Below are 22183 nucleotides of genomic sequence, written 5' to 3'. Positions count from 1 at the left end.
TGGCCTGCTCTGTGATGGTTGCCCCGTTGGCTAAAACACCAGATTTTCCAGACATTTCATGAGCGCCCAGACAGGACAGAGGGTCAAATGGAGTCTCTGCCTTTTCTTCTTCCTGGGAGACTTCTGTATTTATTTCCTTGGGCTACTGTAACTTAGCACCTTAAGCTGAGGGATTTAAACAACAGAAAGGTATGGTCTCGAAGTCCTGGATGCTGGAAGCCCGAGATGGAGGTATTGCGGGGCTGATTCCTTCTGAGGCCTGTGAGGGAGAATCTAGCCTAGCCTCTCCCCTGGCTGCTGGGGGCGCGCTGCCAATGTTGGGCATTCCTTGGCTTGTAGAAGCATCAGCTTGGTCTCCCTTCATCTTCACATGGCATTCTGTGTGTGTGTGTGTGTGTGTGTATCTGTGTTCAAATTCCTCCTTTTATAAGAACATCTGTCGTATTACATTAGGAGTCCATTCTACTCCACTGTGATCTCATTTTAACTTAATTACTAATTACATCTGCAATGTTCTATTTCCAAATAATGTTACATTCTGAGGTACTAGAGGTTAGGACTCCAACATATCTTTTTTTGGGAGGAAACATTTAACCCATAACAGCTTCTTAAGCAGGAGTCCATGGATAAAACAGAGGCCCATGGACTTGCAAGGGGGAAACAATTACATCTTAATTTTCACTAATCACTCTTTGAAATGCGGCATTCTCTTCCATGATGAACGTAGGCAACAAACCACAGTCGCATTAGCAATATCCATGTCTTTGTTACCAGGAGAAATCATAGATATTTTCAAATGACATAACTGACTGCCTTGACTGACATCTTAAAATATCATTTATGCTCACCAGTGCTTCTGAGTTATGGTAGTCATTTGAGCTCTGCTAGATGGTATTATTTAATGGAATAATAAAGGAAGCACTTATGTTACTTTATCACCGCCGTTTTAAAGTAAATTTGAGAATTGTATTTTAATATAATTGGTTTCCTTTGTAATACAGTGTATTTCATTCCGTGCATTTAAAGCATTATTTCAAGAAATGTCCCATAAGCTCCACTGCCACAGGGGTCCATGCCACAGAAAAAAATAAGAGCGACTGACTAGCAGTAGCTATTTTAATCACATAGCAGTACCTACAAGTAGTGTGTGGGATATTGTGTTGAGTCTCAAATTTCAGGAGAACTCAGGTGTACAGAAATATGCTTGTGGCCAGAAGCTGAAAAAAAAAAAAAGGATCAGATCAGCACAGGAAGAATCTGGGAAAGTTCTCTCAAGTTATCAATTTCACCTCCCACTATCCAGTTCTTCCACCAACAAGCTAAAAAGCAGAAAAACATGGGACGGAGAAATGCATGTGAATCACAAAGGAGGTCATCTCTGTCAGAATGTTTCTGAGTCTTTCCTCCTAGTGGCAAATTTTTTTGGTTGACATGAGGCAGATAGGCATACTGTTGTCATTAATAATTAATATTCAGCCTCTTTGGAACACACCGATGTATCTAATAAAAATAGACCCAGGCAAAATCTATGATGGGGCTGTTTCTCCCCTTCCTATTTATTCCCCTAGCCCAGTATATGATAAAAACAAACAAACAGTGAAGATAAAAGCAATGAAGCTTTGTTGAGATTCTTGATGAGTCACGGAAGAGAGGAAGAGAGAATTCATTTTTTTTCCCTCTGTGGTGGGAAGAGATTTAGCAAAGAGAAGCCCAATGTACCAGTGCTCTCAAGAGCCTCCAGGCTGTGATTTGGGCTCTAGGATGGAACTGAGCTCACAGAAGTGGGTAGCTCACAGGTGCACCAGGGTGCATGGGTCTGAGCCATAACCTGGAATCCTGTGGCTACACCTGGGTGCGTCACACTGCCAAGAGGGGCTGTCTTCTCCTCTGGTGGTGGACTGCTCAGTCCAGGCATCCTGGGAGCTGCCTTATTGCCCCATGAACTGTAATGCTGTGTTGGCTTTACCTACAACTGCATGGGCCTGTTGTGTGTCAAGGGTTAAATGGGAGTGGATATTCAACCCTGGGTTTGTTTGGTAGCCTCTAAAATTAATAAGGAAGACCAGGCATGGTGGCTCACACCTGTAATCCCAGCTCTTTGAGAGGCTGAGGCAGGTGGATCATTTGAGGTTAGGAGTTTAAGACCAGTTTGACCAACATGGTGAAACCTCGTCTCTACTAAAAATACAAAACTAGCTGGGCGTGGTGGCACACACCTGTAATCCCAGCTACTTGGGAGGCTGAGGCAGAAGAAATGCTTGAACCCAGGAGGCGGAGGTTGCAGTGAGCTGACAGCGCGCCATTACACTCCAGCCTGGTCAACAAGAGTGAAGCTCCATCTCAAAAAAAGAAAAAATTAATTAATAAGGAAGATACAGAAGGATGAATGAGAGAAACAGAGAGGGAAGTGGGATGCAGGGAGTAGGGATGTGTGATGCACAGCCAAGCATATTAACCATCACCTCGGGGGGCTAAGTGTGAAGAAAGTATGGGAGATGCGGTCTTCCTTCTGCAGAGAAAGTTGCGAGCCTTTTCCTAGCCTGGATCTTTTGCTTTACAGGCACTTAGATGGCACTTACTACCATAAGAGCCTCACAGATATTAACTCACTTAGTCATTAAATAAAGGAGTTACCAGGACTATCTATCTTTGTTTTACAGACGAGGGAAGGGAGACACAGAGAGGTGACAGGACCAGCCCAAGACATGCGGGTGGCGAGGGGTGGCGTCAAAACACTAGACTTATTAGACTGAGTGATGTCCTCTCTGGATTTTGACGTATCTAAGGGTGTAAATCTCAGGTGAATCAGAGCTGCGATTGCAGGTGTGTTTCTCCCACCAGCATGCTTTCATACCGGTCCGTGGACATCCGGAAGAGCTTGCAGCTGGAGGAACTCCTGGCGAGGGAGCAGCTGGAGTACACCATAGAGGAGGAGGTGGCCAAGCAGACCATCCGCATGTGGCTCAAGAAGTGCCTGAAGCGCATCAGAGCTGTGAGTGAACTGCACACATGCAGGTTGGGTCCCCGCCCCGCCCCGCCCTGCCCCGCAGGAGGATGAAAGAAAAGAGCTTCATGAACATGGGATTAGCTCCTTCTGTGATCAGCCTTCTATCCCTTTAAACTATGTCCACTACCTCCACTTACAGTGGTCAGATCATGAGGCAGACTTTCACTCTAGTCCACAGTCAGCCCTGCCCTCTTTAGCAGAGTCCATTAGGGGTTTCCATGGAATCCCATTTTTATAATATGACATGAAGACTTAAAAAGCAATTTATTGGCCAGGTGCGGTGGCTCATGCCTGTAATCCCAGCACTATGAGAGGTCAAGCGGGGAGCTCAACTCACTTGAGGCCAGGAGTTGGAGACCAGCCTGCCAACATGGCAAAACCCCATCTCTACTAAAAATACAAAAATTAACCAGGCGTGGCACACATGCCTGTAGTCCCAGCTACTCAGGGGGCTGAGGCATGAGAATCACTTGAACCTAAGAGGTAGAAGTTGCAGTGAGCTGAGATCATGCCACTGCACTCCAGCCTGGGTGACACAGTGAGAATCTGTCTCAAAAAAAAAAAGTTTATTGATATTAAAATATGATGTCCATTTATTAAACTCAACTGTTCAAAATTCTAGAATTTTCCACATATTGAATTTGCAAAACTACTTTAAATTGCTGCTAAAAATTTCAACAAACTGTGATAATGTTGTTTATTCTGAAAAGACCACCTCTCAAGATTAATGATGTTTCCTGCTTCCTGACTTATAAGCCTATAAGATTCTCTAACTCATAAATTAATGAATGTATACTGCATTGACATATACTGTATTTACAGTAAATGTTTCTATGAGATAATTACTTTTATGAATGCTTTTGGCATGTTTCACAGATGGGGGAAAAAACCCAAAGCAATCACTAAACATTTATATATAACAGAGATTGTTTCAATCCTCTTCCTCAGAGCAACAACGTCAATTGCAGAAACATGTATTTCTATTGGAGGAGAAAAGGTTCCCAGAGAAAAGATACAACTCAACCTCCTATAGCAAGGCCAGCTGCCCAGTGATGTCCCATCACTGCTGGCCACTGTAGCTATGTTAGCTCCAGGGATCAATCTGTCCTCCTCTGGCTCTGAGAGGGCACAAGGAGTCCTGGCTTTAGTATATGCCGAGACAGATTGGTCTCCTGGATTGGCCTGAAAACTTCAGAACCAAGACAAGCACAAAGGTTTTCTCATCCACCCAAGGCTCTTTGCCTCTTACAACTTGCAGGAAAGTGGGAAAGGGGTTGGGATTGTATTGGCTTAATGAGCCTAGAATAAAATAAGAGGAGAAAAAAATAGAATAGCTACATTAGTAATTTTAAATAAGACATAAGCTGGGCACAGTGTCTCATGCCTGTAATCCCAGCACATTGGGAAACTGAGGCAGGAGGATCGCTTAAGACCAGAAGTTTGAAACTAGCTTGGGCAACAGAGTGAGACCTCCTCTCTGAAAAAAAAAAAAAAAAATTAATTAGCCAGCCACAGTCATGCACACTTTTAGTCTCAGCTTCTCAGGAGGCTGAGGCAGGAGCATAGCTTGAGCCTAGGAGTTTAAGGTTACAGTGAGCTATAATAATCGCACCACTGAACTCTAGTCTATGGGACATAGTGAGATCCTATCTAAAAAAAAAAAAAAAAAAAAAAAAACAGAAAACACCAACAACAAAAAGAAAAACAAATAAATAAAATACAAGCATCAGTGACCGTCACTATTCTGATTGTTACACAAATGAAAATGGACTGGGAAGTCAATGCATACCTCTCTAAGCCCACCTTTGCATCAGCCTACCTTAATTGAACATTGAAATTAGTTCAGGATCCTTACTTGGAAATTCCTAAGAGGTCACCAGTCATGCAGGTCTTAGGAGAGGGGAGAAGAAAATAAGATTTGTGTGGCGGTGGGGCAGGCGGGATGCTGGGCTTATTTTACTGAACAAACAATCGCATTTCCATAGAAACAGCAGCAGTCGTGCAGTATCATCCACAGCCTGAGAGAGAGTCAGCAGCAAGAGCTGAGCCGGTTTCTGAACCCGCCCAGCATCGAGACCACCCAGCCCAGTGAGGACACGAATGCCAACAGTCAGGACAACAGCATGCAACCTGAGGTATGGGCACGAGGCGTCCTCTGTCCCAGGACACTCCGTGTGCTTCTTTCTTTTAATAAAAATAATAAATAAAATGGGTGCTGGTCAGATCATTCAAACAAGGTGACAATATTTCTAATAGGAATATTTTCATTAAAAAAAAAGGCAACGGAAATCCATTGATCCAGATTATGTCTATGTCTTTGCCATCTTGGATGCAGTTGAGGTTATTTAAAAAGATTCTGACTCATATGAATGCCAAAAAAAGTGAATGCCCTGAACTTCATAATTCTGTAGTTTTATTTTTGTCTAAAGAGTTAACATCAGCTCTAAGGGCTGCATTTGAATCTGGGTATATTACATGGAGTATGGTTAACAGGAAGCTCTGCCCTAAATATTTTCCTCCCTTCTCTAAAGTCATAGAAATTTGCAGTAAAATCAGTGAAAATGTTTGTAATTAGCTTTCAACCTCCTTAAATAATCAGACTCATTGAAGATATATCCTTTCCTGGTTGGGTATCAGAAGAACATATGGAATTCAGGACAATTGGCTTGAGGAGTTTCTATTTATTAAGTCACAGCATATTTTCATTTTCAAACTCTATGTATGTGTCTATATAAAAAAGTACAAGGAGTTATCAGCGTCCTGGAGAGTCCTGTGCTGTGAGAAGCAGCTGGCTGGGAGGACCTGCCCCTTTATGAGGCAGCAATTACGATTTGAGGTTAACAACGTGGAGCTGATCCCATGCTCTGTGCAGAGCCCCCAGCAGCACCAGGCTCCATGGTGTGCAGCAACGCAGCCAGGGGCCAGAGTACCTTTGGAAGCCTAAGGCTCCATGGCCCAGCAGGGTGCTCCAGGAGGCCCACTGGTGCCATAGCTCAGTTTTCAGTAGATCTCATGTTTTGGGCTCCCCAGCCTTTAGAAATCATCTGCCACCGACTGCAGGGACTTCTGCGGAGTTAGTTAGTCAACCAAGGGGCAAGGGGAGGCATCTGCAGTGGCCTTGCCACTGGTCACCCTGAAGATGGTTGGCAATGTCTCGCATGGGAGAGGGAGGCAGGCTGAAGTCAGGACAGACAGTGAGACAGGGCTAATAATGAGGTTGGGGAAAGTGATGATTTCAGAGCCCTCTGTTTTTAGATGAAAAAGCCTAAGAGGTGACAAAAAAAAGAGAGAGGATACTAAAGAGATGTGAAGACCAAGGCTTTTGTTAGGAAAGGGAGAGGTGACAGGTGAACCTGAGAACAGGTGAAATGTGTGGGAAGTCTTGGCATCTCTCTTTGACTGTAGCTTAGATTGTTATCAGCTCCATCCTCCGCCAGGGCCCATCATACAGCTTTGCCTGCAGAGAACTCTTTCCCTGAAGCTCTAAGTGTGGATCTCCAGGCTGGTGACAGTAGACTGCCCCCGCCCAGCCGGTCCCCACTGCCCCACCTTCCTTCCTGCAGTTCCCCTTCCTTACCCCCTGGTTTGCCAGCGAAGATATGAAGGGAAACAATGACATTCTCAGGCATGGAGGGGAACGAAGCAGTGGGGGTTACCCAGGACAAGATGTCCCAGGAAGAGTGGTGTCTCCTTCAGCAGGGCGTGCAGTGGTGGCTCTTTTTCTTCTGTGACCCTTTATACCCATTTTCACTTTTCCCCATTGTGGACACTCTGAGTCCATGTTGTTCTTCCCACTTGTCCTCCTGCCATGTGTTTTCCTTTCTTATAGTAAAAGGAGGAGAGTGCAGGGTTAAAAAGACGGTAACTGTGTGCTTCTCCTCCCATGCAGACAAGCAGCCAGCAGCAGCTCCTGAGCCCCACGCTGTCGGATAGAGGAGGAAGTCGGCAAGATGCCGCCGATGCAGGGAAACCCCAGAGGAAATTTGGGCAGTGGCGTCTGCCCTCAGGTAGGTCCATCCAGGCATTTCTCCAGCGATCGAGGCATTTTAAAGGTATTTACTCTGTTTGTGTGTTTTGGGTCTTGCCTTTCAAAATGCAAGTCTGCATCTACAGTTGTTTACAGACAGCAACATAATGAAAAATGTAGTCTTGTCAAAAACATTGTCCCCCAAAATAACTTCTCTAAATATGACTTACATTAGCCCCCATTTTCCGGGTGCATTTCAGGCTATCGTGGTTGAGAAGCCAGCACCTACGAAAAAGACAAGATTCAGAAAGAGGGAGAAATTTCCAAGGGCTTTCTGTGTGCCTCAAGGCATGCTCAAACATGGGCAAAAGTATTCAACTGAAGAGGGAGTGGGCAGATGCAATCATTCAGAAAATGCCACAGAGTTCTCAAAAAAGGGACAGGCCCCCGATTTCTCTCAGCACACTTTGCAGCTGAGCCGGTCACTGGCTTTAGGCAAGCTGCTTTACCTCCATACAATAACAACAACAACAAACACTTACGTAGTACTCACTGTATGCCAGTCACTCTTCTAAGTGCATTACTTGTGTTCTCTCATTCAGTCCTTTAATAAACAATCCCATTATTTTCCATATTTTACTGATTCAGTAAGAGAATTTTCTTCTATGAGCTTCTTCTCTATAGGGTTTTGGAAAGCCAGGATAATCCCATTAAGAGCACTCAGGAATGGAGGGAGAGCAATGCTCCCCACAGTCCAGTGTCCTTGTACATGTTTTTTTCTATAGATAACTAAGTTCATGCTAAAGCAGGAGCTTTATAATGCTCTTTAACTGTGCCCCAACTTCAGCCCAATTGAAAGGAGAAGATGTGTAGCATATGTGTTCCACAAAGCAGATGACAGCACAGCTTACATTTTGAGGCTGACGATGTTCAGTGGGTCTTCACTGGGACTACCACCAAGGAAAGTATCCCCTTTCATATCCAGGAACTTATTTTTCAGAGATCAGAGAAGATCTAGGTTCCTCCTGATTCAAACACAGCAGAGAATGACAGCATCAAGACAATGTAGATGGTGGTGCCAGGTCAAAAATTACAAGCTGAGTCGGTTCAATTTTATCCTGTAGGCAATTAGGAGCTAGCAAAGATTTCTGAGCAGTATGTGACTTTTGGAATCTGTGCTTTAGGAAGTTGACTTGGCAGCAAAGGAGGGAATTGTCTATGACAGAGCCTGGAGGCAGGTTACAAGCTGGAGGAAGTTACCGTGGTGTGAGCACAAGGCAACAAAGGCATGGACAGAGCTGGGGGCCAGATACTGCAGGGACAGATAGGAGAGGTGACCTGGGGAGAATGCACAGTCCTTGGTACTCATTTAAATGGACAAAAGAAATGATGCTGTCAAAAGTACTTCCATTGGGCCAGGCGCAGTGGCTCACCCCTGTAATCCCAGCACTTTGGGAGGCCGAGGCAGGTGGATCATTTGAGGTCTGGAGTTCAAGACCAGCCTGGTCAACATGGTGAAACCCCGTCTCTACTAAAAATACAAAAATTAGCTGACCGGTAGTGGTGTGCACCTGTAATCCCAGCTGCTTGGGAGGCTGAGGCAGGAGAATCGCTTGAGCCTGGGAAGCAGAGGTTGTGGTGAACCAAGATTGTGCCACTGCACTCCTGTCTGGGTGAGAGAGTGAGAACCTGTCTCCCAAAAAAAAAAAAAAAAAAAAAAGTACTTCCACTGGTCCATGCCTAGGTGGTCCCCACCAAAAACGGTGATCATGAAATAGACATGCTCTTGGGGTCAGGCTGAGTTTGAGGAGGCAGAGGAGAAGAAAAATAGTATTTTGAGGGGGCAGCAACAATGTCACAGGTGTCATGCTATGCACTTTCCTAAGTCATCTCATGTAACCTGTTTTAATCCTGACAATAGTCTAATTAGGACATTTTCATTGTCTTCATCTTACAATGGAGGAAACTTGGGTTCAGAGACATGAAGTTGCCCATAGCTACATATCCACAGGTGGCAGAGGTGGGTCCCAACACCATGACTGTGAGGCCCCAGAACCACACCTTTCCTCCCATACCCTCACTGCATCCCCCCTCGCCTTTACTGTGGGTCACACTCTCCTTCCTTTTTGTTTTTTTTATTGCATATGCTAATGAATGCACAGGTTTCTATGACACTTAATAGTTCCCGAATTGGAATTTTTTTAGTGATTTTCTAGTTTTTTAAATTATTTCAAAATGAAAGGGGTGAGCAGCACGTTTTTTTCCCAAATGACATCATTAGTTGTCCATGAGCACAATTAAAAAAAAAATCTATCGTGAACATAAAGAATCAAGTCCTGAAAAGGATGTTTACTTAGCATCTGTGGCTAGGACACGTTAGCCAAAAGTATCACTGATGGGAATATCATGGGTTTTTAGGAGTGATTACAATAGGGTGAAGCAATACCAAGTGGCTCATAGGACTCATTAATTCCACAGCCCCAAAACCAATAAGCCATTCAGTGTCCTCGGTCAACTTACGGTTTGGAGGAAGGACAACCATGAAATCTGTCGTGTGCAAAATGAACCCCATGACTGACGCGGCTTCCTGCGGTTCTGAAGTTAAGAAGTGGTGGACCCGGCAGCTGACTGTGGAGAGCGACGAAAGTGGGGATGACCTTCTGGATATTTAGGTGGATGTCGATGTAGATGAATTTCTAGTGGTGGAAACTGTTTTCTAATAATGTCCTTGATTGTCCAGTGAGCAATCTGTAATTGATCTATAACTGAATTCCAACTTGTCACGAGATGTTTATAAATTGATTTTCATCCTGCCACAGAAAGGCATAAGCTGCATGTACGATGGGTTACTATCATTGCTCAAAAAAATTTTTGTATAATGACAGTACTGATAATATTAGAAATGATACCGCAAGCAAATATATATCACTTAAAAATGTCATATATTCTGTCTGCGTAAACTAAGGTATATATTCATATGTGCTCTAATGCAGTATTATCACCACCCCGCAAAAGAGTGCTAAGCCCAAAGTGGCTGATATTTAGGGTACAGGGGTTATAGCTTTAGTTCACATCTTTCCCATTTCCACTAGAAATATTTCTCTTGAGAGAATTTATTATTTATGATTGATCTGAAAAGATCAGCACTGAACTTTTATGCTAAAATGATAGTAGTTTTACAAACTACAGATTCTGAATTTTAAAAAGTATCTTCTTTTTCTCGTGTTATATTTTTAAATATACACAAGACATTTGGTGAGCAGAACAAGTTGATTTCTGTCCTCAGTTATGCTAATGAAACTGTTGCCTCCTTCTAAGAAAATTGTGTGTGCAAGCACCAGGCAAAGAAATGGACTCAGGATGCTTAGCGGTTTAAAACAAACCTGTAGATAAATCACTTGAGTGACATAGTTGCGCAAAGATGTTAAGTTTCTTAAGAAACCTTTTAATAACTGAGTTTAGCAAAAAGAATAAAACTATATAGCTCAATTTATTTAAAAAAATCTTTGCATGTGTGATGTTATCATTGGCTTCATTTCTTACCCAAGGTATGTCTGTTTTGCCATAAATCAGCAGAGTCATTTCATTCTGGGTGATCCTAACACACCATTGCTATGTTAGATTTGAAATGACATCTCTGTTAAAAGAATCTTCTATGGAAATAATGGTGCCCTGCAAAATCTTCCTCTGAACTCACAGGTTAGGGATCACACAACTTACTTAATCGTTTTTTTGTTTTTGTTTTTTTTCCTTATATGTCAATGGCCCATGTCCTCTGGGAAAATTAGAAAAGCAAAATGATTACAAAGTGCTGTTAGATTTCTTGTGCTGGGCCAGCCAAGTAGAAGTGGACGTGACTTGGACCTTTAACTATTTTATTACAGATTGGACATTTGCTGTTTAGATGTTTTTTAACAGAGGGATTATCTCAGAATCCTGTGACCTCCAGGTTGTTTTATAATCTATTTTTCTCTATTTAACATTCCTCAGATGATAGGCAAATAGGACATTCCTTCTGTGTCACGGAAGTATCGTGGTAGTGGCAGTCTACAGTTTATATGATTCATTGTAACTATGAGATAAAGAACAACCAGTCATGTGGCCAAAAGGATTAGATTTGATTTGATGTTCACTTGGAGTTTACTTTTTGTACATAAAAGATAAAATAAATATTGGATTTGTAAAATAATTTACTCTGAGTTGACCATTTTTAAACCCTTTTCTTGGTGGGGCAGGCACTCGGTAGCAGCACATTGCAAACCTGGATTGAATATTCAGTCCATAATTAGTTGGCAAAAGCTGTGTCCCTGATACTCATTTCAACTCAATTTTCTGAGCCAGAATGTTCCTTTCACACTTGTGCTGATAAGGCTGAGTGAATACCCTGTGCCCTCTAAGCCTACAATGAACAGAAAAGGCACTTACAGGTCCAGGGCATGGGTCTGTACTAGTGCTGCATAAAAACAAGATGTTTTTGGCTCATTACACTTGAGTAATACAGCTTCATTCTCACGAAACTGCTGAGCCCTTTCTAAAACGTCTGGAATTGATGTTCAGCAGAACATCATTGTTGTTCATTCTGCAGTGAAGCCAGGGGCAGAATACCAATGTATTTAAAGCCATAGCACCCTATATTTTCAATGAAGCGAAACAGTCACACACTTCCTGTAGGACTCCTCTCTACGATTTTCCCGAAACAGGTAGAGCATATGCAAGCCAGAGAAATTAAGCGCCACCCCCATTTAGATTTTACCCCTAGATATGTAAACATATGAACAATCCCATTACACAGATGGGAAAACTTGGGTCACAGTGTTCCCTGGTCCTTAGGGAAGCCAGACACTGATACTAATCCTGTCATCACGCCACCCACTGCCTTTAATTAGAGGGTGCTGTCAGTTCCAAAGGCACCAGAAAGCATATGGGGTGGAATACTTACTTGACTCAGAGCCCCTGAGAGAGCAGGCCACACATGCGTGACCTGTATGGCACTTCAAGGAGACTCAAAGGGAACAAGGATGGACAGAATGGAAGGGCCAATGCTATTCACTCTATTTTTTTTTTTTTTTTTTTTTTTTTTTGAGACGGAGTCTTGCTCTGTCACCCAGGCTGGAGTGCAGTGGCACGATCTCGGCTCACTGCAAGCTCCACCTCCCGGGTTCACACCATTCTCCTGCCTCAGCCTCCCAAGTAGCTGGGACTACAGGTGCCCGCCACCACGCCCAGCTAATTTTTTTGTATTTTTAGTAGAGACGGAGTTTCCCCATGTTAGCCAGGATGGTCTCAATCTCCTGACCTCGTGATCCACCCGCCTCGGCCTCCCAAAGTGCTGGGATTACAGGCGTGAGCCACCGCGCCCGGCCCACTCTATTCTTAATGGTACTTCCAGACCAACATACATCAGCAGTGTCTGGCTGGCTGTGCCTTGGCCAAGCTGAATGAGATAAGGGTACATAGAAGAAAAACCAGTGTTATAAAGCCTTACAGGAAAGCAGCTTTAAGCCAGTGGAATGATGTGTTTGCCTGTTTCCTTGTAGGAAGTGGCATTCTATACATGGGTGGTTTTCAGTATATCGGTAAGCAGTGGAACTGTTTCTAAGTCCTTCAACAGATCCCAAAATTTTAACCAGCCAAAAGCCAGGCAGCCCTCGTTGAAGTTGAGGTGAAGATGAAAACGGCACTCATGTGGTCTCTTCTCATCCACTATTATGGGTTGAAGTGTGACCCCCAGAAGGATAGGTTGAAGTCCTAACCCTTAGTACCTGTGAATATGACCTTATTAGGAAATAGGGTCTTTGCAGATATAATTACTTATGAGGAGGTCATACTAGAGGAGGGTAAGCCCTTACTCCAACATACCTGGTATCCTCTGAAGACACAGGCATGTGGGGAGGACGGCCATGAGACGGTGAAGGCAGAGGCATCAGAGCTATGCTGCCCAGAGCCAAGGGACACCTGGGCTACCAGAAGCTGCAAGAGGCAAGGAAGGCGCCTCCCAGAGGCTTCTAAGGGAGAATGGCCCCCTGTCAACACCTTGATTCTGGACTTCTAGCCAGAAGAACTGTGAGAACATACATTTCTGTTGTTTTAAGCTGCCCAGTTTGTCTGCTTTTTCATCATTTTATCATTTTAGTTTTGTAGTTTAGTCTCTGTCTTCTACTAACTCCCTTTCCAATTCTACTTTAGGACTCTCTAACGTTGCACCTCCTTCTTCCTCTATTTCTTATTCATCCCACATAACCACAGGTACACCACAGGCTTGATCTTGTCCACCCCATATACCCCCAGCCCACAAGATCTCCTTTCACACCTCTAGAAATACATTTGTATGCACTTCTGACCTCTGCCTTGAGTAGTTCTTCTATGATGCTTCCCAAGCTCTTGTTTCTGTCTCCCAGGGAACTAGCAACCCAACAAGGTAACAGCTTTCTCATGTGCACTTCCCCACCTCCCTTGTTTTTTATCTCAGTGTTTTTGTACATGTTCATTCATCGCCTCCCCCTTCTTTTCTGTCTTGTAAAGAACCTCGCTTCTTCTCCAAGTCTTACTTCTCCACCTGAGCCACAGATCTCTTTATTTCCATCAAAACTTCCTCAGCATCTTCTATATACTGTGCTGTGCCTTGTGAAGAAGCCAGAGCCGAGCATACCAACATGATCTTTTGCTTAAACTGTAGTAGGAGAGACAAGACAGATGTGCGGGTCCCCGTGATATAAGGTAATTGTTAAATCTGCCATAGAAAGGTGGAGTGGTGATCAGAGGAGGCTTTTGGGGTGGTGATGCCATTTGAATTAAGCATTAAAGAAGGAATACTTGGATTTAAATTGTCATAGATGGGGAGGTAGCAGACAGAATGATGCCTGGAATAATAAAAGGAAAATTATCAAGGAGAGCGTCAGTTGACTCTATTCAATGAATTCCCAAGTCTTCTGAATAGGTGTGCAAAGGCAAGACTGGAGACTTGGTCAAGGGCACAAAGAATCTTTAATGCCCCACATTTCATGTGGACAGTGATCAGTAGAAAAGGGGAGTCCATGGAGGTGGGGAGGGAGGGAGATTATGGTAATAATGCAAGACCAGGCTTTAGGAGGAGCACGCCGGGAGCAATGTGCAAAATGGAATTGAGGAGGGAGAGACAGATGCGGGGTGAATGTTTACAATACCCCAGCTTTCCAAGAAAATTGTGGTTCTAGTTCTCCAACCTCAAAGTTGAACTTCTGTAGCAGCATGGGACATGGAAGGAGGGTGGAGATGTGACAGGGACTTACCAGGTGAAAGGGGCTGCAGGACCTCACCACACTGGACTCATTCATCTTGCACCAATGACTTGCTCTTCCAAACAACACTGCCCTTTGTTAATCTTTTCTTGAACCAGGACCCACAGAAATACACTGACCATTTTCTGGACCTAATTCCAGAATACGCTTTCTCTCCTAGCTTTCTCCCACAGGCCTTATAATTATAAATTTTATTTAACTTACCTTTTTTGTTTGATTCTCAGTTCCCTGGATCACTTGTTAATCTTTTACATTGTAATTGCTTGGGGGTACTACTTCTGGATCTTGCAAGCTGAATGGAATTTACAAGTTGGGAGTTTACTAGGTAGAGTTTTGCAGTTGATGGGAGAGGGATGGCCCCTCCAGACTCACCTGCTCTTAACAGCTATCCCCCTGTGGAACACCCCTTCTCTCTTTGACTTTAGGGTTGCATTTTGAGATGTGGGCATCAAACTGCTCAGATTTTATTGCGGGGATGGGATGAAGAAGAAGAATAGAGGTGCTGGAAGAAGAAAACTAAGGCAACAAGAAACAAAAGTTCCCTAGAAAGACACACATTCTCCCTTTATCTACTGACCACAATGGTCTGGAATGAGGACTTATCATAAATAATGACAATTAATTTTTCCTGGATAGAATTATGGTCCATCACCATTGACACCTCTTCACTCCCTATCTCTGACCTAGCTGGTTCCCGGTCTCACCATATCTTTTCCATATCATCTAAGCACCTCAATAGTCCCCAGACTTCTCTCCAACCATGCTCAAGGTCATGGCTTCCTATTAAAAAAAATGCTGTAGGCAGAAAAGTGCTTTCAGTCTCTCTCTTTCCCTCCAACGTGAACCATTCTATCTGCCCTCCTTCCTCCTTGGCTTCAAACACAGATGCTCTCTCTCTTCCAACCCTTTCCAACAGACCTTTCATCTGTGCCAACTCTTGTTTCTGACACACCATCTTCTTATTGCACCCCCTACATTCCTGAACAGAAGTCACATCCAGCCTGAACATGCCGCACGCTTCCTGATTCTCAGGACATTCTTCTTCCATCAGGACAGAGCTCAGCAATGTCCAGTGCAGATTCAGTACAAAAGTTACACCAGAGAGATCTCCTTTCCTGTGATGATCCTCTGAGAATTCAATTCACAGGGGAAAAAAAACAAAGTAGCTTTCCAAAAGACAGGTTATTCTCTAATTAGGAAGAACTGTCTGAACTCTGCCTATAGTAATTTATCAGTGGAAAGTCTAAATAACACAAGACACACTGTAATTGCCTGAGATCGACTATTGTCCGATGAATGAATCATCAGGTAGTTCACTTACTTACTCATCCATTCGAGATTGGGGCAGTCACGCTTCTTGCTCTGTGAGTCTACAGACGGATGCTCTAATCTCATGGTGTTTATGGTCTATTGGGGAAGCAGAAAATAAACAGGTAAATATATATGTCAGAAGGCTTTAAGTGTAATGCAGAAAAATTAACTTGACTGAGAAGGATAGGCCTTCCTCTTGGATGTAATTTAGTCATTAAGGGACTCACTGCTCAGCTGCCATTTCGGCAGAGACCCGAGGCAGTGAGCATGGCAGCCATGGAGATGTGCTTCCCACAAAAGGTGCTATTTGCTGACAGCTTCTAGCTGCTGGTGCTTTCAGGATCTGCCTCGGTCTGTTTTTTTGTTTTGTTTTGTTTTTTACTGTAGTAAAATGTATTTAGCATAAAATTTGCCACTTCAACCATTTTTAAGATTTTAAACTGGTGTTAATTATATTCACAATTCTGTGCAACTATCACCACCACTATCCAGTTTCAAAAATTGTTAACACCTCAAACAGAAACTGTACCCGTTAAATGATAACTCCTCATTTCTTCCTTCTGCAAGCCTTGGACCTTCTAATCTATATTCTGTCTCTATGGATTTACCTGTTCTAAAAATTTACCATAAGTAGAAGCATACAATATTTGTCCTTTTGTGACTGTTTTATTTCACTGAGCACAGTGTTTTCAATGTTCATCCATGTGGTAGTGTGTGTCAATACTTCATTCCTTTTCATGGCTGGATAATATTCCACTGAATGTGCATACTACGTTTTGTCCATCCACTCATCTGTTGATGGACATTTGGTTGTTTCTCCCTCAGCTTTTGAGTGGAGGTCACATGCTTCCTGGATAATCCTCAGCCAATGACGGAGCACAATGATACAAAGGCTTGCCATTTCCCGGGCAGCGTGGAACCCTTCCACAGGCAATCTCTGTGGCAAAAGCTCCCTGCTGGGCTGGCTGACACTTTCTCAGTGCAGTATGCATGGAAATCTGAGGCTCTTCATCCAATCCTCCTATCCCCTCCTATCCCTGCAAGGATGTCAGACCTGCACTGTGGTCTGAAGGCCCAGCCTTCCCACTCCTGTCCCTTCTCTCCTTTATCTTTCACAGGCCTTACCCCCAATAAATCTTGAGCTCTCCTAATACTGCCTTGGAGTCTGCTTCCCAGAGGACTCATCCAACTTAGTGAGAGAGTGGGCCATGGAAAGGCCTCGGGCAAGGGTGTTCTGGCAGAGGAAATGTGAGGTGTCAAGGCCCTCAAGTGGATATAGGTTTGGTCAATTGGAGAAAACAGCAAGGAGGCCATACTGACTTGGAGTCTAGATATTAAAAGGGAAAGAGGGATGACATGAAGTCAGAGATGTCACAGGAATCATATCATTCAAGACTTCCTAGGCTGTGGTAGTCCCTCACTATTCCTATCTCCCAGTAATTCAATCAAATATTAACCTTGGTACTGCTATGATGAGATTTGGCAGATGCAATTAAGATAGCAGACCTTAAACCAGGGAGTGGAACCCATCTAAAATTAGAGAAATGTCTCTGGCTGGAGTGAGAGAAATGTGGCTGGAGTGAGAAGAGTAAGGAGGAAAGATCTAAAGCAAGAGAGGGACCTGGACCCTACCTGCTGTGGGTGGAGGGGCCACCTGGAAAGATTGAGGGATGCAAGCAGCATCTAGGAGCAAAGGCTACCCTGGGCTGACTGCCAGAAAGGAAACGGAGATCTCATTGCTACAACCACAGGAACTGAATTCAGTGAATAACCTGAATGAACAAAGACACACATCCGTCTCCAAAATTTTCAAAAGGGAATACAGCCTTGTTAGCCCCTTGCTGTCAATCTGATGAGACTCAGGACAGAGAAACTAGCCAAGCCTACGAGACTCTGACCTGCAGAACTGTGAGTTGATAAATGGGTGTTGTTTTCAGCTGCTAAGATGGAGACAATTCGTTACGGCAGAATAGAAAACTAATACAAGAGAGTTGGCAAGATGGCTGAATAGGAACAGCTTCAGTCTGCAGCTCCCAGCAAGACTAATGCAGAAGGTGGGTGATTATTGCATTTCCAACTGAGGTGCCCGGTTTATCTCATTGGGACTGGTTAGACAGTGGGTGCAGCCCATGGAGGGGGAACAGAAGCAGGGTGGGGTATTGCCTCACCCAGGAAGTGCAAGGGGTCGTGGACCTCCCTCTCCTAGCCAAGGGAAGCCCTGAGGAACTCTACTGTGAGGGACTGTGCTATCCAGCCCAGATACTATGCTTTTTCCATGGTTTTTGCCACCCACAGACCAGGAGATTCCCTCGTGTGCCTACACCGCCAGGGCCCTGGGTTTCAAGCACAAAACTAGGCAACTGTCTGGGCAGATAAACAGCTGCAGGAGTTTTTTTTCATACACCAGCAGTGCCTGGAACCCCAGTGAGACAGAACCATTCACTCCTCTGGAAAGGGGGCTGAAGCCAGGAAGCCAAGTCTTCTTGCCCAGCGGGTCCCATTCCCACAAAGTCCAGCAAGCTAAAATCCACTGGCTTGAAATTCTCGCTGCCAGCACAGCAGTATGAAGTCAACCTGGGACAATTGAGCTTGTTGGGAGAGGGGCGTCCACCATTACTGAGGCTTGAGTAGGTGCTTTTCCCCTTACAGTGTTAACTCTGACTGCAGAACTCACCACAGCATGGCAAAGTACCTGGGGCCAGACTGCCTCTCTAGATTCCTCCTCTCTGGGAAGGGCATCTCTGAAAGAAAGGCAGCAGCCCCAGTCAGGGGCTGGTAGGTAAAATTCCCATCTGCCTGGGACAGAGCACCTGGGGGAAGGGGCGGCTGTGGATCCAGCTTCAGCAGACTTAAACGTTCTGCCTGCCAGCTCTGAAGAGAGCAGCAGATCTCCCAGCACAGTGTCCAAGCTCTGCTAAGAGACAGACTGTCTCCTTAAGGGGGTCCCTGACCCTCGTGCCTCCTGACAGGGAGACACCTTCCAGCAGGGTTCAACAGACACCTCATACAGAAGAGCTCCAGCTGACTTCTGGCAGGTGCCACTCCAGGACAAAGCTACCAAAGGAAGGAGCAGGCAGCAATCTTTGCTGTTCTGCAGCCTCCACTGGTGATACCCAGGCAAACAGGGTCTGGAGTGGACCTCCAGCAAACTCCAGCAGACCTGCAGAAGAGGGGCCTGACTGTTAGAAGGAAAACTAACAAACAGAAAGCAATAACATCAACATCAACAAAAAAGATGCCCACAGAAAAACCCCACCCAAAGGTCATTGGTATCAAAGGTAGATAAATCCACGAAGATGAGGAAAAAACAGTGCAAAAATGTTGAAAATTCCAAAAAACAGAATGCCTCTTCTCCTCCAAATGATTGCAACTCCTCTCCAGCAAGGGCACAAAACTGGATGGAGAATGAGTTTGACAAATTGACAGAAGCAGGCTTCAGAAGGTGGGTAATACCAAACTCCTCTGAGCTAAAGGAGCATGTTCTAAACCAATGCAAGGAAGCTAAGAACCTTGATAAAAGGTTAGAGGAATTGCTAACTAGAATAAGCAGTTTAGAGAAGAACATAAATGATCTGATGGAGCTGAAAAACACAGCATGAGAACTTCGTAAGGCATACACAAGTATCAATAGCCAAATCGATCAAGCAGAAGAAAGGATATCAGAGATTGAAGATCAGCTTAATGAAATAAAGCGTGAAGACAAGATTAGAGAAAAAAGAATGAAAAGGAACAAATAAAGCCTCCAAGAAATATGGGACTATGTGAAAAGACCTATGATTGATTAGTGTACCTGAAAGTGATGGGGAGAACGGAACCAAGTTGGAAAGTATACTTCAGGATATTTTCCAAACATACTTCAGGATATTTTCCAAGAAACATACTTCAGGATATTTTCCAAGAGAACTTCCACAGCCTAACAAGACAGGTCAACATTCAAATTCAGGAAATATAGAGAACACCTCAAAGATACTCCTCGAGAAGAGCAACCCCAAGACACATAATCATCAGATTTTCCAAGGTTGAAAAGAAGGAAAAAGTGTTAAGCACAGCCACAGAGAAAGGTCAGGTTACCTACAAAGGGAAGCCCATTAGACTAACAGTGGATCTCTCTGCAGAAACCCTACAAGCCAGAAGAGAGTGGGGGCCAATATTCAACATTCTTAAAGAAAAGAATTTTCGACCCATAATTTTATATCCAGCCAAACTAAGCTTCATAAGTGAAGGAGAAAAAAATCCTTTATAGACAAGCAAATGCTGAGGGATTTTGTCAACACCAGGCCTGCCTTACAAGAGTTCCTGAAGGAAGCACTAAATATGGAAAGAAAAAACTGGTACCAGCCACTGCAAAAACAAACTGAAATGTAAAGACCATTGACACTATGAAGAAACTGCATCAACTAATGTGCAAAATAAACAGCTAGCGTCATGATGACAGGATCAAATTCACACATAATGATATTAACCTTTAAGTAAATGGACTAAATGCCCCAATTAAAAGACACAGACTGGCAAATTGGATAGAGTCAAGACCCATTGGTGTGCTGTATTTAGGAGACCCAACTCACATGCAAAGACACACATACGCTCAAAATAAAGAGATGGAGGAATAGTTACCAAGCAAATGGAAAGCTAAAAAAATAAAAATAAATAAATAAATAAATAAATAACAGCAGGTGTTGCAATCCTAGTCTCTGATAAAACAGACTTTAAACCAACAAAGATGAAAAAAAGACAAAGAAGGGCATTACATAACGGTAAAGGGATCAATGCAACAAGAAGAGCTAACTATCCTAAATATATATGTACCCAATACAGGAGCACCCAGATTCATAAAGCAAGTTCTTAGAGACCTACAAAGAGACTTAGACCCCAACACAATAATAGTAGAAGACTTTAACACCCCACTGTCAATATTAGGCAGAACAATGAGACAGAAAATTAACAAGGATATTCAGGACTTAAACTCAGCTCTGGACCAAGCAGACCTAATAGACATCTACAGAACTCTCCACCCCAAATCAATAGAATATACATTCTTCTCAGCACCACATAGCAGTTATTCTAAAATTGACCACATAATTGAAAGTAAAACACTCCTCAGCAATTGCAAAAGAATGGAAATCGTAACAAACAGTCTCTCAGACCATAGTGCAATCAAATTAGAACTCAGGATTAAGAAACTCATTCAAAACCACACAACTACATGGAAACTGAACAACCTGCTCCTGAATGACTACTGGGTAAATAACAAAATTGAGGCAGAAATAAATAAGTTCTTTGAAACCAATGAGAATAAAGACACAACATGCCAGAATCTGTGGGACACAGCTAAAGCAGTGTTAAGAGGGAAATTTATAGCACTATAATGCCCACATCAGAAAGCAGGAAAGATCTAAAACCAACACACTAACAGCAGAACTGAAGGAGATAGAGACACGAAAAACCCTTCAAAAAATCAATGAATCCAGGAGCTGGTTTTTTGAAAAGATTAACAAAATAGATAGACTGCTAGCCAGACTAATAAAGAAGAAAAGAGAGAAGAATTAAATAGACACAATAAAAAAATGATAAAGGGAATATCACCACTGATCCCACAGAAATAAAAACTACCATCAGAGACTGCTATGAAAACCTCTATGCAAATAAACTAGAAAATGTAGAAGAAATGGATAAATTCTTGGATACATACACCCTCCCAAGACTAACCCAGGAAGAAGTTGAATCCCCATATACACTAATAACAAGTTCTGAAATTGAGGCAGTAATTAATAGCCTACCAACCAAAAAAAAGCCCAGGACCAGATGGATTCACAGCCAAATTCTACCAGAGGTACAAAGAGGAGTTGGTCTGATTCCTCCTGAAGCTATTCCAAACAATAGGAAAACAGGGAATCCTCCCTAATTTTATAAGGCCAGCATCATCCTGATACCAAAACCTAGCAGAGACACAACAAAAAATAAAATTTCAAGCCAATATCCCTGATGAACATCGCTGCAAAAATCCTCAATAAAATACTGGCAAACCGAATCCAAGAGCACATCAAAAGGCTTATCCACCACGATCAAGTCGGCTTCATCCCTGGGATACAAAGCTGGTTCAAACATATGCAAATCAATAAACATAATCCATCACATAAACAGAACCAATGACAAAAACCACATGATTATCTCAATAGATGCAGAAAAGGCCTTCAATAAAATTCAACATCCCTTCATGCTAAAAACACTCAATAAACTAGGGATTTACGGAACATATGTCAAAATAATGAGGCCTATTTATGACAAACCCACAGCCAATATCATACTGAATAGGCAAAAGCTGGAAGCATTCCCTTTGAAAACTGGCACAAGACAAGGATGCCCTCTCTCACCACTCCTACTCAACATAGTATTGGAAGTTCTGGCTAGGGCAGTCAGGCAAGAGAAAGAAAGAGTATTCAAATAGGAAGAGGGGAAGTCAAATTGTCTATTTCCAGATGACGTGATTATATATTTAGAAAACCCCATCATCTCTGCCCAAAATCTCCTTAAGCTGATAAGAACCTTCAGCAAAGTCTCAGGATACAAAATCAATGTGCAAAACCCACAAGCATTCCTAAACACCAAGAATAGATGAAAAGA

At 43.3% G+C, this 22183-nt stretch overlaps 1 protein-coding gene and 1 long non-coding RNA gene across 10 annotated transcripts in view; one reads left to right on the top strand and one right to left on the bottom strand.

Annotated features, from left to right (window-relative positions):
- Positions 1 to 11163, top strand: part of NALCN (sodium leak channel, non-selective) — a 363838-nt gene extending 352675 nt beyond the window's left edge. For all 9 annotated transcript variants that reach the window (XM_024348325.3, XM_001149573.6, XM_009427188.5 and 6 more), the window contains 4 exons: positions 2842 to 2992; positions 4993 to 5142; positions 6897 to 7014; positions 9453 to 11163. In XM_024348325.3, the coding sequence (XP_024204093.1) occupies positions 2842 to 2992; positions 4993 to 5142; positions 6897 to 7014; positions 9453 to 9646 (613 nt within the window). In that variant the 3' untranslated portion in view covers positions 9647 to 11163. The remainder of the gene's footprint in view (positions 1 to 2841; positions 2993 to 4992; positions 5143 to 6896; positions 7015 to 9452) is intronic.
- Positions 5674 to 7999, bottom strand: LOC129136739 (uncharacterized). The gene is made up of 2 exons (XR_008538696.2): positions 7517 to 7999; positions 5674 to 7259 (listed from the first exon to the last, which is right to left on the bottom strand). It is a non-coding gene; the product is annotated as an uncharacterized LOC129136739 (long non-coding RNA).
- Positions 11164 to 22183: the final 11020 nt, after the last annotated feature.

The sequence above is a fragment of the Pan troglodytes genome, chromosome 14, assembly GCF_028858775.2.
Source record: "Pan troglodytes isolate AG18354 chromosome 14, NHGRI_mPanTro3-v2.0_pri, whole genome shotgun sequence".
In the NCBI taxonomy this organism is placed as follows: Eukaryota; Metazoa; Chordata; class Mammalia; order Primates; family Hominidae; genus Pan; species Pan troglodytes.
The sequence above is the reverse complement of the archived record's forward strand: the minus strand, read 5'-3'. Positions and strand labels throughout refer to the sequence as shown.